The following is a 17,297-nucleotide window of genomic DNA, read 5'->3' as shown; positions in this document are numbered from 1 at the left end:
GTATTGCCCTTTATTGAGAGGCAACTAACTCTTAACTGCCCCAAGCTACCATACTTCTTATAGTGCAAGGTAAAATGAATTAGGAAAATGACTTGTTACAGATCAAGATATATGATTCTCATTTTCAAGTTTAAAAACTTGAAATAGAAACTACTAGAAAGCCACAACTTTCTACACATAAATAAATATATAAATACACATACCTAACTGGGTAGATACACACTTCTTCACTTGACTGTAGTGGAGATCAAGTGAGGTAATAGATGGGGAGGCATTTTCTAATCTAAAATCATAAGCCTATCAGCAAGGGGACCAACTCTATAGACTTTAAAGGGCTTGAGAGCCCCAGAAATTCCTGCCCACTCTGTTATTCCTCATTGTCACCAAACAGAATCTCTCTCCTTACACTGAGTCAGGAGCTAGAAGCGTCTCCCATATTTCACGCCGCCCCCCATTACCTCGGATGTTCTCAGTGGCCTCCAGACTATGCACCACGTTCCTCCAGCCAGACTGCAGACGATTAATGAGAGTAAAGGCAAGTAGTGGGTTCACTACAGGGATTGTCGGGTCCTCATGCAAAGAAAGCACCTTGTCATAAAATCTGAAAGAAATGACAGAGAATAGCTCACCTCTCGACACGACTGTCACACCCCAGGAAGGCTGGCATGAGAACAGCCAACACTGAGAGCTGGGTACAGTGGTACCTGCTGTAGTCCTCAAATAGAAATGCTGAACCGCTTGCAACTCCTGTTCAGCTAAAAAAGTCAGGTAAGCATAAAAGACACGAAAACTGTAAGTACTTAAAAGTGGGTCCATTCATCTGTTCACTGAATGAGTTGGTGTAGACTGTTTAGTGGCAGTATGTCTGGCACTATCCTGAAGGTTAAAGAGACAAAGGTAAGGCATGGTCCAGCTCAAAGGGTTTACAGGCACCAAGTTCTTTTCTTCTGTTATCCAGCCTACACCCGATAGTTAGTGCCTGGAAGGGACTCAAAAGCATGGAGCAAATAGCAGCCAATGTGATATATGCTAAGAGAGCCTTGAACATACAAAGCTGTGACAGTCAGAAGAGGTAAGGGGTAGGTTTCCAGAAGAGGTAGCTCCTGATCTGCTTCTTGAAGGATGTTTGAATATTTTGATGACTGCTACCTACTGGATCTTTACCATGTATTGGGCATTCTACTGAGTACTTTGAATATATCACCTCACTTAAGAGTTATTGCCCACAATAACCCTTAGTGTAGATTTAAAAAATTGTATTTTTATTGTAAGTATATGGGTGTTTTGCCTGCTTGTGTGTCTATGCACCACATGTGTGCAGTGCTGGTAGAGGCCAGAAGAGGGCATTGGGTCCTCTGGAACTGGAGTTATGGATAGTTGTGAACCATGTGGGTGGGGAGAACCAAATCTGGGTCCTCTGGAAAGTAGCAACTGCTATTAATTACAGAGCTATATCTCCAGCCCATTTAATGTACATTTTATTTTGTCCTTTTTGAAGTGGGAAAAAATGAGGCTGCACTGTTAGTAAATAGCAAAGCCAACACCAAAACCAAAGCCATTCCATTCAGAAGACTGGGTTCGGGCTGGAGAGGTGGCTCAGAGGTTAAGAGCACTGACTGCTCTTCCAGAGGTTCTGAGTTCAATTCCCAGCAACCACATGGTGGCTCACAACCATCTATGACATCTGGGCCCTCTTCTGGTGTGAAGGCATGCAGGCAGGCAGGACACTGTATACATAATAAATCTTTAAAAAAAAAAAAAAAGAATGGGTTCTGGGTTGATTTTGCCATAGTTCCCATGGTAATGAACAAGAGGGAAGAAGAGTGGGTTTTGAGCTAAAAGGGACCAATGTATTCAAATATACAAAAGCCTGACATATAATTACTCATTCAATGGGTTAACATACATCCATCACTTTCTGGATGTTGGACTCCATGCTAGGTACTGATATATGAAGGAAAGATTGCACATTAAGTTCATGGACCAAAAGGAGCTTGCTCTCATCACTTTGTACCTGTATTAATTACTTTTCCATTGTTGAGATAAAACACCATGACCAAGGGAACTTACTAAATAAAGTGTTTAATCGGGCTTACAGTTTGAGAGGGTCAGAGTCCATGACGGCAGAGCAACGGGACATCCAGCATGACGGCACAGCAGCAGGACAGCTGAGAGCTTATATCTTGATCCACAAGCTTGAGGTGGAGAGAGAGCACACTGGGAACACTTCAAAGTCTGTCCCCAGTGACTCACCTCCTCAAATAAGGCCACACCTCCTAATCCTTTCCAAACAGTTCCATCAACTGGGGACCAAGCCTTCACATTTATGAACCTATGGGGGCATTCTCACTCAAATCACCATAGTTTTTCTAAGTTTAATACCTTTTTGTGTATATATGTGTGGTCCTGGGGATTTCACCTAGGGCCCTGTGTATGAGGCAAGTACCTTGCCCCTGCATTACATCTTTCTCATTAATGAGAAAGAGTCTCACTAAGTTGCCTGGATGACCATGAACTCACTTGGTAGCCCATGGAGGCCTTGAACTTGTGATCCTCCCAACTTAGCCTCCCAAGTTCCAGGCAGGCCTGTGACATCAGACTCAGCTTCAATACTCGTCTCTATGAAATCATGAATGAAATACATTCTTCTAGAAGCCAGGAGCCAAACCTTGAATAAGACAGTGTGATGGGTCCCAGTGACTCAAAGTCCTGTGAGTGAGCTAGACACAGTTATGTCATAGATGCAATACTAGACTAGATAACAAGACCAGAAGACAACATGGGGTGGTCAGTTTGGCCTAGGCAAGAGACAGTGGAATTGCTAGGACCTGTTCACATAAATGAGTTTGTGAGAGAGCAGGGAAGACTATTCAGAAATGGAAGCAACTGAAGCAAAAAGGCTAAGGATGAAGTCACCACAGACGAGAAGAATTTAAGCCACCATAGTGGCCACGGGGAAGGGAACGGGACGGATCCAAGGGAGCAAATTCAGGAATCAATAGAGAAATTGGTGGCAATAAGCAGGACAGAGAGGTAGGCTGTTCCATTCTTCCAACTCGGTGACATTATAAGAAAAGGTTAGAAGTGTTGGGACCTAGAGAGATCATCTTTCCAATTAATTTCTTCCTGGGTGTTCTACAAGAGTGTTCATACAGGCAAAAGATGCTGCTCCCTTTCCTGCTACACTGTGGCTGCTCCATGTCTAACACGCTGATGGGACTTTTATTATTGAAATTTATCGATCTTGTTGAATAGGGCACCTCTTATCTCTAAGAGTCTTTTCTCCTTACTCCAAATTAATTTCAAAATCAATATAACAACCACAAACAGAAGTAGAATGCATGAATGTGTACAAGAGCTCAAGGGGTACTGGGTGTTTGGGGGAAAGTGAGGACTTTGTACAAGAGCTCACTGGACACCGGGTCTTTGGGGGAAAGTGAGGACTTTGTCGACGGAATGGTGTGAGGAAGGAGAATGAGGAAGCAACAGGGGAAGGTCATTGCTCTGATGCAGTGTAACCTGAGGATTTGCAAAGAGTGAGGCTCTCAGCTGAGAAAGGAAGTCCGAAACAGATACAACTGGCTCCAAAGCTTGCAAGAAGTCAAACATTCAATATAAACTAACAAACAGGACACAGAAGCCTGTCAAGTCCCGTGGTGCCTCTGATGCCAAAGATGGGGCTGCTTGTGAGCTGCTCCTGGGATTCCAAATCCAAACCAGCCTGCAGGGTGTCGGGATTGTTTTATTGCCCATTCCTTCCTGCTTGGGCTCCAGATGGAACTACTTAGTGAACCGCTAGACAGAAAAAAAACACACACAAGTGTGGGCCCCAGCCAAGTCCAGCCTGAAAAGTAAAGTGTCCAGGAACAATTGAGGCTGAACACAGAGTGATTTTTACAAGACAGTTGGACAGGGAGGAGTTGGGAGGAGGTCTAAGACTTATTCTGCCCCAGCCACCAACCAACTCTCTGCCCTGGGAGGCAGAAAAGCTGCTGTACTCTAGAAGATCTCTTTGGGTCCTTTACTTCACATTCCGCTATTTCTTCCCATCACCTTTCCCACAGTGGAATAAACAGACTCCCTATTAGGGCAAGGGCAGATGTTTAATAGGCATCCAAACTAACAGAGGCACAAAGGGGTGACGATTATTCCACATTAGTCATCATATCAAAGTACCGTCTACACCTTGTTTTCCTTGCATCCCACATCACATTCCGATTTGTTTTAGACCAGGGGTTCACTCTTACTGCAGCACACCAAGTAATTCAGTGGTCAAAATGATGGTTTTTTTTCTTCCACACAGGAAAGAAAGGGAGGAAAATCTATAGACTGATATCCGAGGCTGGCTAGGAATGCAAAACTTGGCTGCACGCCCAGCCTCTGAGCAAATAGCTCCTTTCCAGAGACGGAGTTACGGGATGCTGAAGGCAAACCTCAGACTTTCCTAAATGGCCTTTTGCTAACAATGCTGCTGAGAGTGGAAAATCAGATCCTTTCCTTCAAGAATCTGCACATAAAATTTGCAACCCGATCCCTGCAATAAGCTTCCTGGGTAAGTTATTCAACCGCAATACATGAGCTATGTCAATTCAATATGTTTCTCCTTTGAAATTGCGAAGTGGCTTTGTCATCCTTCTCCTGAGACACTCTGAATGCTTCATTCCGAGCCCAGAAGTAATCCCACTCTGTGTAGTTTTTAAATGATAGCAACACAAATATGCTAGAGATAGGCTACACACACATGGCGACTGTGTGCTTGACTAGAGCGGGACGGGGGCTCTCCCTAGCACACTTTCTATGCCTTAGTGGGTCGGGGTAACGTCAGCAGCCAAAGCCACCTCATTTCCTGATTTGGAAATTCAAAGAATATAAGCTCAGGGCCTAAGAAATAACATTTCAACTTATACAAAATCACTAGCTTGAGACTATGGAAAAATCAGCTGAAACTGCCCAAATCCTCATTTTTAACAGCAAACGTTTTGCTGGGGCTTTAGAGTATGCCTAGGACAGAATCATAGCTGCTGCTGCTTCTTCTTCCTTTTTTTTTTTTCTTTTTCTTTTTTGAGGCAGGGTTTCTCTGTGTAGCTTCGGAGCCTGTCCTGGATCTCGATCTGAAGACCAGGCTGGACTCGAACTCACGGAGATCCTCCTGGCTCTGCCTCCAGAGTGCTGGGATTAAAGGCGTGTACCACCACTGCCTAGCTGAATCATAGCTTCTAATACATCAAATTGAGCTTGATGAGATTAAATGTCCATAATCATCTGAGAAAAGAATTTAGGATTTTTTAAATTCTTTTTCAATTATTTTAGAGTCCCAGTTAGTGTGTACAGTAGATAGGATAGCAGTTTCAAAAGCATTCTCTGAGACAGGGCCTCATTGTGGCCTAGGCTGGCCTCAAAGTCACAGCAGTCTTCCTGCCTTGGCCTCCCTGGTACTGGGGTTATACCTATACGTTTGCTTGTTTCTTTTTTCTTTTTGTTTTTTGAGACAGAGCTTCTCTGTGTAACAGTCCTGGCTGTTCTGGAACTGGCTCTGTATAGACCAGGCTGGCCTCAAACTCACAGAGATCCTCCTGCCTCTGCCTAAGTGCTGGGATTAAAGGCGTGCGCCACCAACGCCTGGTGCTCAGCCAGTCTTACATAGCCATAAGAAGTTAACATTTGTCCAGCAATTTACTACACACTAAGCACAAATGATAAATAACTTTACCTGGAACTCAACTGTTCCAAGAACCGTGTGGGAATAAGTGCTACTAAAAAAAAAAAAAAATCATTATGTAGATTAGGAAACCAAAGCTTAAAGATGTAACAAGGACAGAGTCAAGTATTCAAACAGAGGTCTGTTGAGCTCCTGAATCTAGACTCTGAGCTGCTCTGCATTCCAGCCACTGACAAAACCCAGCATAGTTGTGGGGCTCTGTTTGGATCCTGACATATCAGACAGTGCAAGTGGGGGTGGCATCAGAAAGTAATGGCGTGGACCTTGGAGATTAATCCAAATAACCCCTCCCTTTAGTGCAGACAGGTCTCTTTCATTAGCTCTTCCTAAACGTGTGTCATGTTTATAGAATGTTCTTTCCTAGTGTAAGAATGTGACCTGGAGTTTTTGACAAACCAATTTGGATAATGCAACCCAGACATATGCTTGTTCACACACAAGTCATCAGCTCCCACCAATGGCTGTTTGAAGGGCAAGCTGAAAGTTTAAGCCAACTCTTACGACACTGACTGTCCTTAAGGACCAACTTCTTATAAACATTTGTGTGAATGGAGCGGGGAGGGTTCGGGTGTTGGCATGGGGATGAATTTGAAGTTCAAAGTTAAAGCTAGAAATCAAATGATTTGCTTGTGCTCTGTCTAGACAGGCTGTAGGACCGATTGGATTATGTGGAAACAACTGCCTCTTACAGTCTGGGGGCTTCTCAGTGTCGGAAGCAAAGAAGGCACAAAACGTGAGACATTGTGTGTAAACATTCCTCTTTGTTTTTGACACTCAGTGTCCTGTGTTCCACATCATTTTTGGGGGTGAATGGGTTTTGAGATGGGGTTTCTCTGTGTAGTCCTGGCTGTCCTGTCACTCACTCTGTAGACCAGGCTGGACTCTAACTCAGAGATCTGCCTGCCTCTGCCTCCTGACTGTTGGGATTAAAGGCGTGCGCCACCACCACCCAGCATGTCCCACATCTTACCACAGTTTACCTCCCAGTGTTTAGCACTACTTTGCTGACTGCATAGAAAATGATGTTGGCTGTGCATTTGTGCAGCCTACCCTCAGTATTGCCTGGCATGAAATGGCTTTTCACCCTGTTGGAGTCAGATATTTTCACACACATATGACCTTCAGCTACTGCTTACACTCAGAGAGCTTGAAAGGTCACCGTGTGTCCTATTGTGTCCGCAGTAAGGTGACAGGAAGTCTGGGGTCACTCACAGCTTGCCTCAGCATTTGTGGGATTCAACTGGATTCCATAATCACCATGCTACATACACTTTTTCACAGTGTACCAACTTGGACTTGTTAGAGCTGGGGGGGTGGAGGCACACCCTGGCGTGTGCATGTGTTGGTAGGGGGGGAAAGGGAGAGGAAGGGAGGGAGAGAGAGCGAGAGACAGAGACACAGACACAGAGAGACTCTCTCCCACAGGTATGACACAGACCTCCCCATTCCCGCACCAACTGTCTCAGGGTCCCCAACACCGTGACAGTGGGTCTGGAAGTCACACGGGGCCTCCGCCACCCCTTGCCTGACCCCGCGGAGCCTCGGGCCTCCCACCGGGGCCCCCTCGCCGTCCTCACCTGGTCAGGTCGCGCAGCCGCGCCTCCTCCCTGCGCAGGTAGCGCCTCAGTGTCCCCAGCAGCCGGCGCTCGGGCGCCAGGGCGCGCGCCACGCTGGTCAGCGCCGAGAAGGTGTCCTCCCGCGCCGTGCCCGCCGCGGGGTCCCCGGCCCCGAGCGCCAGCAGCGCCAGCAGCGCCGCCAGCCGCGGCCCTCGGCCCATCGCGGGGTCGCGCGTCCCTCCCCTGCCCGCCCTCCCCTGCCCTCCCGCCCGCCGGCCACGCCCCGGGCCAGCCCGCTCTCCCGCGGGTCCGCCCTCCGCCTCGCCCGCCCTCTAGCCCTCCCTCCGCCGCTGCCCGCCCCTCCACTGCCAACAGCACACTGATGCCACCACGCCTGTCACGCCTGGGGAAACCGAGGCAGAGAGGGTGCGCAGTGAATTCTCCAGTTAAAGCCGTGCTGCGCCATCAGCGAACTATCTCACGGGGCAGGGGCAAACATCACAAAAACCACTGGATCCTGAGGGGAACTCCCGCAGGGGGACAGAGAGAGCCTGGTGACAGCAGCGCGGTGGCAGGAGCGGAGGAGAACGCTTCAGAGAGGACAGGGTCTTGGACTCACAGAAGCGGAAACTCCGGGAGCGAGTCACTACACAGTCACACACAAGTATAGGCATTACATTCTACCAGGCTGCTTGTGTCTTTGACCCGGCGCTCATTTGCCAGGCAGTGTTCATTCATTTACTCATTCACAAAAGTGTTCAGTAACGTCTGTGCCACAGTAAGTGCAGATACAGCCCTCCACTCAGAAGGGGAGATGACGATGTAAACCACCACAAAAACACGTTATGGGTAAACACGGTGCAATGGGTGAGGACACTGAGGAGGGGACCCCCCTGGCATGCGTTGACAGGGAGAGGGCTTCACGAAGCTCATGTGTGTAGTTCTAACAGGATATCGACTTTAGGTCATCCTGGATTATCCTGGTGGTCTCTATCCAATTGCCAAGATACTTTTTTAATAAGGCAAAGAAAGATACAGGCCAATAAGAGCAAAGTTAGACATATTTGAAGATGCTATGTTGCTAATTTTGAAAAATGGATAAATGGTCTGTGAGTAAAGGATTGCAGGAAGCTTCTACAAGGCTACAAGGTTTAGAGGACAGATGTTTCCCAGTCTGCAGAAGGAACAGGTACCTGGTAACACCTTAATTTTAGTTCAGTGACACCTTCATTTTATTAGTTATGGATTGAATCTGAACTGTACCCTCACGGGTTCATTCTCTTGACTACTTGGTTGAAAGCGAGCTGTGGAACTTTGGGGATGACAGTCCACTAGGGTAGGCCTTCAGGGTTACAGCCAGGCTTCACTTCCCGCCTGAGCCATCAGATCCTTGTCTGCTGAGTGATGTGCGCACCTGCCACATGTTCTAGCCACCACCATGGAGCAGATCCCGTCACCATACCTTCCTCTTCCTGATGGGCCCGGTGTCTCCCTTACATTGATTCTGTTAGATGTTTGGTCACAAGGATGAAAAAATACCTAGTATATCACTTCAGACTCCTGCATTCTGAGACAGTGAGATAACAAATTTGAGTTGTTATAAACTAAGAGTTTGTTTATTAGAGTTTGTGATCAATTGTTCAAGCAATGGGAACCTGTGGTTGGTGAGCTGGCTCAGCAGTTAAGGGTGCATACTGCTCTTGTGGAAGATCTGAATTTGGTTTCCAGCACCACGTCAATGTCAGGCGGCTTACAACCACCTGTAACTTCAGCTCCAGGGGATCCGACTAAGATGACTGTCCAGCTTTTTTTTTTTTTTTCTTAATATGGTGTGTTATATAAGTTATTGTATGTTAGACCAACCTTGCATGCTAAGATAGATCCTCTTTTGTTACGATGCACATTCTTCTTGACTTGTTGCTGGATTTTGTTTGGTAATATTTTGTTGTGGATTTTTTAAATATCTGTATTATAAGGGAAAACTATAGTCTATAGTTTTCTCATATTGTCTGGTCTTCATACTAGTGTAATACTAGTTTCAGAGAATACATTGGGAAGTGTCCCCTCCTTTCTTACATTTTTAGAGGAGTTTGTAAAGGATTGAAATTTGTTCTTGGAGTATTTGGAATAATTCACCATTAAAATCAGTTCATTCTAAGCTTTCTTTTGAGGATTTTTTGAGTTTTGATTAAATCCTCATAGCAAGTTGGATGGCCATTCTATGTCACCTGAGGATGTTTTAGTTCTGAGGTTTATCTTCTTTGCCTATAAAATTTCATGTTAACATTTCTTTTCTTTCAGCACTAAAATGTTCTGTCCTCTGTGAAAACCTACAGCTATTTCGATCGTTCTCTTATAAGTAACGCATCGTTTTCTCTAGTTAGTTCCAAAGTGTTTTCTTTCTCATATTTTCTTTGCTTTTATTTTCCAGTGGCCTAGTGAATGGGCACAGATGTGAGGTTAGCCTGTTTAGAGGTCACTCGATTTCGTACTTCTGTAAGTTGTTCCTTTTGTCAAATTTGGGAATGAGTCCTACATTATTTCTTGGTTTCTGAATTTTCTTGACATGAATTTGATGTTTTCCACCAGGTTTTTGAGGCTCAAATCATTTTTTTAAAAGCTATCTTTCCTCTCCTTCCTCTTACGTAATTTCTATGAATCAGTGTTTAAGTCCACCGTCTCCTCTGTCACCACTGTTCTGCTCTCGGTTCTAGCGTGTCTTCTTGGTCCCTCCTCAGGTCATGTCATTTCTCACCTTTTCACTCACTTCAAGAATGCTCGCTTTTTTTGCTTTGTAGAGCATTTTCCAACATTCTGTTTTCAATAACTTCAACATTTAGGTTTTGTCTTCATCAACATTTATCAGTTGCCTTTTTTGTTTTGGCTTTATTTTTATTGTCTGTTCATGTTAATTGAGATTTTCTTTACTCTTTGTATGCTAGGTCATCTGGATTAAACACTAGACAACTGGAATTTTATGTCCTAAATGTCTTGCTCTTCTTTCCACTTGGCATGCCATTGGTCTAACTGATTCAGGTCAGATGTGCTGACTTGTCTTTGTGGCTGTAGCAGCAATGTTAGTTCAGCTGCAATGACATTCAGATGCATCCAAACCGTGCACACAACAACTGGCCAGTTTGGGATATGAAGAGTAGTCTACCCTATATCTCAGTACTCAAGTCTATGCTATGCCCTTTTTTTGTTTGTTTTTCGAGACAGGGTTTCTCTGCGTAGCTTTGGAGCCTGTCCTGGAACTCACTCTGTAGCCCAGGCTGGCCTCGAACTCACAAGAGATCCGGCTGGCTCTGCCTCCCGAGTGCTGGGATTAAAGGCATGCGCTACCGCCACCCGGCTATGCCATGCTCTTAAGCATCACATCTGTAACCATACAGCTTAACAGTGGGCCCATGAATTACAGAACTTCACTCTGGAGGCCTTTCCCACTATGACCTGATAGTTGTCTTTGAGCTTGCCACCACCACCACCCTTTTGGTTCTCTGGACAGAAATCTGGGTCTTTGGTTAATCCACCATGCCATTTATTTCTCAGAACTGGATCTATCCTGAGCCAAGTATTAGCAGTCCAAAGTCCTCAAACACCCCTGCTTCATGCATTTTGTCCAGGTTTTTAATAGCTGCACACAGTGGACAAGACAGAGTAAACTACATGCTTCATGTTCCCTACAAGAACTTCATACAGCAAAGGAGTTCATTTTAATTCCTTTATTAGGAAAGATTTTTTTTGGAGTCATTCTAAGTCATATCCGAAGGCCCAGATCAACTATAGCCAAAGCAAACTAAACTAAAGTATGCTACAAGTACAAGCATCATGTGGTGTTGGAATAGGTATTTTTTTTTGCCAGGCCTCATTGTACACACCTCATATTACAGCAATTGGGAGGTAGGAGTAGAGGATCAGTTAAAGCAGTCTAGGCTACACAAGCCAGCCTGATCCACATGAAATCCTATCTTAAAAAGTAAAAAAGGTATTTCCCAAGCATAGGTAAGTTCTAAGTCCTATTGGTATTCAGCAAGCTGGTAGGGTTTCTTATTCGGACCTTATTTTGTAGAGCAGTATTATTAGGCCATCCCTATTTCTGAAGGTCATAAAGTGAAAAGTGCTTTTAGCTTTGAGGAAATGTTGCTATAGTTAGGCTTTTTAGAAAAAAGGGAAAAATTGAGATAGAAACCAAAGGCTCAAGGAAAGATCAAGATTTTCAGGAGTCTGAAGGCAGGCAAAGGGAGCTGAGTCTTCAAAAGCAGCCATCCCTGAGCTCATCTTGTGCCCCTCCCCCTCTCCCGCCCAGTGTGTTGCCTTTTGGTCTGGTCGTTTCTGGCTCCTGCTAAGCTCTTTCCTGACTCATGGGTAATTTCTGACTACCTCCTTTCCATCCTTTGAGTCATCTCCTCGGGGACATTTTGTCTGCAGGCTAAGTTAAAGTCCCTGTATTATTCAAAACACATCCTATATTTTCCATCAGAAGAATTCATCGCAATCATAAATTTCTTATTTGTGTGAGAAATAGCTGTCTGCCACTACTGGGTCACAAGCTTCAGGGAGGCAGGACTGTGCTTAACAGTAATCAGCACGCCCTCAAAAGGAAAGAACAGTGAAGGAGAGCCATTCAGGACGATCCCGTCAGTCTTTCTTCATGGAAGGTTCACTCTCCCAGTCTTCTGCCACACCTTTTATGATACTTACCTCCATTTTTGACAACAAATCCACGAAACATGTATTAGTCAGCTGTCTCAATGCTGCAACAACATACAAAGGCAACTAAGAAAGGAGGGCTTGGCTTACAGTCTCAGGGGAAACATACAATCCATCAGGGCCAGTCTCCCACACGTTCTCTGGGCTCAGCTCATTGTCTTCTTTTTATTTGGCTCAGGTACCGCCCAGAGTTAAGATGGACCTTCCTGACTCATTTCACCTCATCTAGATACTCCCTTACAGATCCATGGGTTTTGTTTCCATGGTGACTCTAGACTCTCCATCACAGGGCTGGAGAGATGCTCAGCCCTCAAGAGCACTTGTTGCTCTTGCAGGGGACCTGGGTTTGATTTCCAGCACCCACAGGGCAGCTCACAACCAATACATAACCCCAGTGCCAGGGGATCTATGCCCTTTCTGGCCTCTGTGGGTACCAGGCACTCATGGTGGTGTACATACATATATGTAGGCAAAGCGTTCATACCCATAAAATTTAAAAAGTAATAAAGCTAAAAAATTTAAATTACATATCATTAAATATGTAGTGTACTTTGTACTTGAGAACACTGTGACAGGAAGGGGCTCAGCTGCAAGAATAAAGTCTGAACATGGACAGTGTGTGAGGCTTGCTCTTTCTATAGCATCATTTATTTCATGTGCATGGGTGTTTTGCTAGCATGTTTGTCCATAGGTACCTGGTACCCTTGGAGGCCAGAGATAGATCCTCTGGAAATGGAGTTAAATTGTAATTTGCTAGATGGGTGTGGGAATTGATCCCAGATCCTCTAAAAGAATAACTGGTGCCATACCTCCGGCCCCAGAAACTTTATTATTTTAATGTTTATGGGTGTTTTACCTGCATGTAGGTATATGCACTACATGCACAGCCAGTGCCCATAGAGGCCAGAAGAGGGTGCAGATCCTTTGGAACTGGAGTTACAGGTGATTGTGAGCTACCATGTGGATGCTGGGAATTGAACCTAGGTCAGCTGGAAAAGCAGCCAGTACTGTTAACTGCTGAACCACCTCTCCGGCCCCCTTAGGTCGCTCATCAGTTCATGGGTTAGCCTCCTTCTATAGCCAAGGAGAGTTTCTGGGAGCTGACCTCAACTCACATCTCTCTTCTCTACATTACAAAAGGAAACACAATCTCTATCCTGCTCCCAGAGGCCAACACGGCCAAGTCAGTCACCTTGTGAAAGTTTCTTAAGATGATTTCAAGTGAAGTGCTGCTACAGGAGGAAGTGGATGCTGTCATGGTGAACTGGGTCCACAGGAGGAAGTGGATGCTGTCATGGTGAACTGGGTCCACAGGAGGAAGTGGATGCTGTCAGGGTGAACTCGGTCCACAGGAGGAAGTGGATGCTGTCAGGGTGAAGTCGATCCACAGGAGGAAGTAGATGCTGTCAGGGTGAAGTCAGTCTACAGGAGGAAGTGGATGCTGTCAGGGTGAACTTGGTCCACAGGAGGAAGTGGATGCTGTCAGGGTGAAGTCAGTCTACAGGAGGAAGTGGATGCTGTCAGGGTGAACTCAAGTCTACAGGAGGAAGTGGATGCTGTCAGGGTGAACTCGGTCCACAGGAGGAAGTGGATGCTGTCAGGGTGAACTCGGTCCACAGGAGGAAGTGGATGCTGTCAGGGTGAAGTCAGTCTACAGGAGGAAGTGGATGCTGTCAGGGTGAAGTCAGTCTACAGGAGGAAGTAGATGCTTTCAGGGTGAACTCAAGTCTACAGGAGAAAGTGGATGCTGTCAGGGTGAAGTCAGTCTACAGGAGGAAGTGGATGCTGTCAGGGTGAACTCAAGTCTACAGGAGGAAGTGGATGCTGTCAGGGTGAACTCAAGTCTACAGGAGGAAGTGGATGCTGTCAGGGTGAAGTCAGTCTACAGGAGGAAGTGGATGCTGTCAGGGTGAAGTCAGTCTACAGGAGGAAGTGGATGCTGTCAGGGTGAAGTCAGTCTACAGGAGGAAGTGGATGCTGTCAGGGTGAACTCAAGTCTACAGGAGAAAGTGGATGCTGTCAGGGTGAAGTCAGTCTACAGGAGGAAGTGGATGCTGTCAGGGTGAAGTCAGTCCACAGGAGGAAGTGGATGCTGTCAGGGTGAAGTCAGTCCACAGGAGGAAGTGGATGCTGTCAGGGTGAACTCGGTCCACAGGAGGAAGTGGATGCTGTCAGGGTGAAGTCAGTCTACAGGAGGAAGTGGATGCTGTCAGGGTGAACTCGGTCCACAAAGGAAGTGGATGCTGTCAGGGTGAACTCGGTCCACAGGAGGAAGGATGCTGTCAGGGTGAAGTCGGTCCACAGGAGGAAGTGGATGCTGTCAGGGTGAACTCGGTCCACAGGAGGAAGTGGATGCTGTCAGGGTGAAGTCAGTCTACAGGAGGAAGTGGATGCTGTCAGGGTGAAGTCAGTCTACAGGAGGAAGTGGATGCTGTCAGGGTGAACTCGGTCCACAGGAGGAAGTGGATGCTGTCAGGGTGAAGTCAGTCTACAGGAGGAAGTAGATGCTGTCAGGGTGAACTCGGTCCACAGGAGGAAGTGGATGCTGTCAGGGTGAACTCAACTTTTGGGCTTACAGGAAGCTCAGATACAGCTCTCCCCAGAACCTGAACAGCAAATCTATGAAAACATAATATGGAATAACAATCAATAGACCTCAAGTCATATTTTCTTTCAAAGTTGTCAGGCTCTTTCCAAAGTGGTTCAGAAGAGCAGAGACATTCTCACATTGCCCTCTAGTGGGAGTTAGAAGTCAACACACATTCTCTGTCCTTGGTATTTGCTATGAGTGACTTAGCGAAAAAGATCAATTTCTCTTTACAGCCAGACTTCCCAGTCCTTGACATCTGCATCTGCAGCTTTAGTGGAGTACTGGAAACACTGAAAAACGTGGTGACTGTATTTGAGGGACAAACATCTGTACCTTTTTTTTTTTTTTTTTAATTTGACACAGGGTCTTCTCACTTTATAGCCCAGAGTGCCCTGCACCATGGCAATCCTTACATTTTCCCCCTAAATGCTGGGATTACAAGCATGAGCTACCATGACTGAGACCACATATTTTAGAACATATGTGAAATATTTCAATTTAATTCATAATACTCAAAGAAAAAGACTCTATCATCTATCACCTATGTCATATAAATGTAAAAATCTGGGAGTGAAAAATGCCCACCCTGAGGGTGGTCTCATAGCACACACAGCAGTCTGTAAAAATAGCCATGGTCTCCATTCCTCCCCAATATCCATGTGCTTTATTGTGTCTTGACTCTGTGTCCACACCTTTAAGAGTTTGAGGCTAGGACTGGAGAGATGGTTCAGTGATTAAGAGTACTTACTGCAATTTCAGAGGACCGGGGTTCCTGGAACCCACATTGCAGCTCATAACCAGTAACTCCAGTTCCAGGGTATCTAATGTCATCTTCTGGCTTCTGTGGGCACTGAATCCCTGTGAAACACATACTCAACAAGCACATACATACAGAGACAACTAAATAAATTTCACAAAATTGAAAGAGAAGGGTACATTCTATGTGGTTCCATTTATAGAAGCTAATGAATCTACAGTGGCCCCAAACAGGTCAGTGGCTATTTGAGGATCTGTGTAAAAGTAGTGTTGGGAGACAATGAAAAAGATGTCATGAGGGGTACAGAAAACACTGGGGTGGCAGTTTGTTCATTATCTTATGAGCGTGCCTTCACTGTCCTCCATATATGACAAAATGTATCAGTTTACAGTGCTGGAGAGATGGCTCAGCAGTTGAGAGCACTGGCTGCTCTTCCAGAGGACCTGGGTTCAATTCCCAGCACCCACTTAGTGGCTCACAACCATCCATAATGAGATCTGATGCCCTTTTCTGGCCTGCAGTCATACATGCAGGCAGAACACTGTACACACAATAAATAAATATTTAAAATGTATCAGTTACATAGGCTTGGGGACATGGATCAGTCAGTAAGGTATCTGCCACACAAGCATGAGGATTAGAGTTTGGAGAGAGGAGGGTAGAGACTGGTGGACCCCTCAAGCTCACTGGCCAGCCAGTCTAACTAAATACATGAGCTTTCAAGTTCAGTTAGAGACCATGTCTCAAAAAAAAAAAAAAAAAAAAAAAAAGCTAGGAAAGATGGAAAGTGACCAAGAAAAGACACCCAATGTCCATCTTTGACCGAACATACAGACATGCAATGAGCAACCATACCCACCCATGCACAGGACACACTAGTAAGTACATATGCCACCTCATATACATACAAGACACAACACAGAAAATGTACCAAATTAGGTCTGATATATGAAATTTATATACTAACAATTATAGCACATTAAAACTTCAAAAATAACTTTTTAAAAAGTGGAGTCTATTTCTTTTCCCCTTGTATCTGGGAAGGCCTTATGACTCTTCTTGGTCAATACTTTGCAACAGGAAGCATAGGTACCAACTGTGAACACAGGCCTCTACAGACTCTGCCTACTTTGGTGTGTCTTCAGACCATGCACAGATATGCCATAATAGGCCTAGGTTAGCCTGTTGCAATATGAGAGCATGTGGGGCAGAGCTGAAGTCATCCTAAATTAACCCAAATTAAACTGCCAAATTGACCTGACAGATAAAGGAACTTAGCCAGGACCTGAAGAACCACCCACCTGACCTTGGTTAAAATTGCCTATCCATACAACTGTAAGAAATAGCTATTTTAAGCCCCCAAAGTTTTCAGGTGTTTAAGAGTGGACTGAATCAACCAGGCGGTGGTGGCCCACACCTTTGATCCCACCACTCCCCAGGACACAGAGGCAGGGAGATCTGAGTCTGAGACCAGCCTGGTCTACAGAGCAAGTTTCAGGACAGCCAAGGCTACAGAGTGAAATCCTGTCTCAAAAAGCTAAAAGTTGACTGAATCAGAAATTGGTGCCTGAAAGAAAAATGCTACCTTTAACAAAACCCTAAAATTCAAGGCATTGGGGTCAGGGACATTGGAGAAATGGCAAGCAGTGAAGTTTGGGAGCATGAGGAAATTATTTCAAGAGGCCAGAGAGATGGGAAACTGTTGATACAATAGGCAAACCTGTTGCTCATGGTGACCTGGAAGTTGGGGGAAAGGCATTTTAGAGACTTCGTCTGACTAAGCTCTCTAGATAGAATGTCAAGTGTCAGATGGATGCTCCTGGTTGTATATAACAACTTCATAAGAGGAGTCGGCAAACACTAGACTGCAGGAAGCTTGCCTGTTTGCAAATGGAATTCAGAACAGTAGCCAGGGAGGGCAGGATTTACTAGGTTAAAAAATAAAAGTTGGGCGGGACAGATGGC

The 17,297-nt window shown here is 45.4% G+C and overlaps 1 protein-coding gene across 1 annotated transcript in view; it reads right to left on the bottom strand.

Annotated features, from left to right (window-relative positions):
• Nucleotides 1-7,514, bottom strand: part of P4ha3 (prolyl 4-hydroxylase subunit alpha 3) — a 35,930-nt gene extending 28,416 nt beyond the window's left edge. The window contains exons 1-2 of the mRNA XM_036208717.1: nt 7,297-7,514; nt 459-601 (exon numbers count right to left, since the gene is read on the bottom strand). Coding sequence (XP_036064610.1) covers nt 459-601; nt 7,297-7,496 — 343 coding nt within the window. The 5' untranslated portion in view covers nt 7,497-7,514. The remainder of the gene's footprint in view (nt 1-458; nt 602-7,296) is intronic.
• Nucleotides 7,515-17,297: the final 9,783 nt, after the last annotated feature.

This window comes from Onychomys torridus, chromosome 1, assembly GCF_903995425.1.
Source record: "Onychomys torridus chromosome 1, mOncTor1.1, whole genome shotgun sequence".
Taxonomy (NCBI): Eukaryota; Metazoa; Chordata; class Mammalia; order Rodentia; family Cricetidae; genus Onychomys; species Onychomys torridus.
Note: the sequence above shows the minus strand (reverse complement) of the source record. Positions and strands in the feature narration are given on the sequence as shown.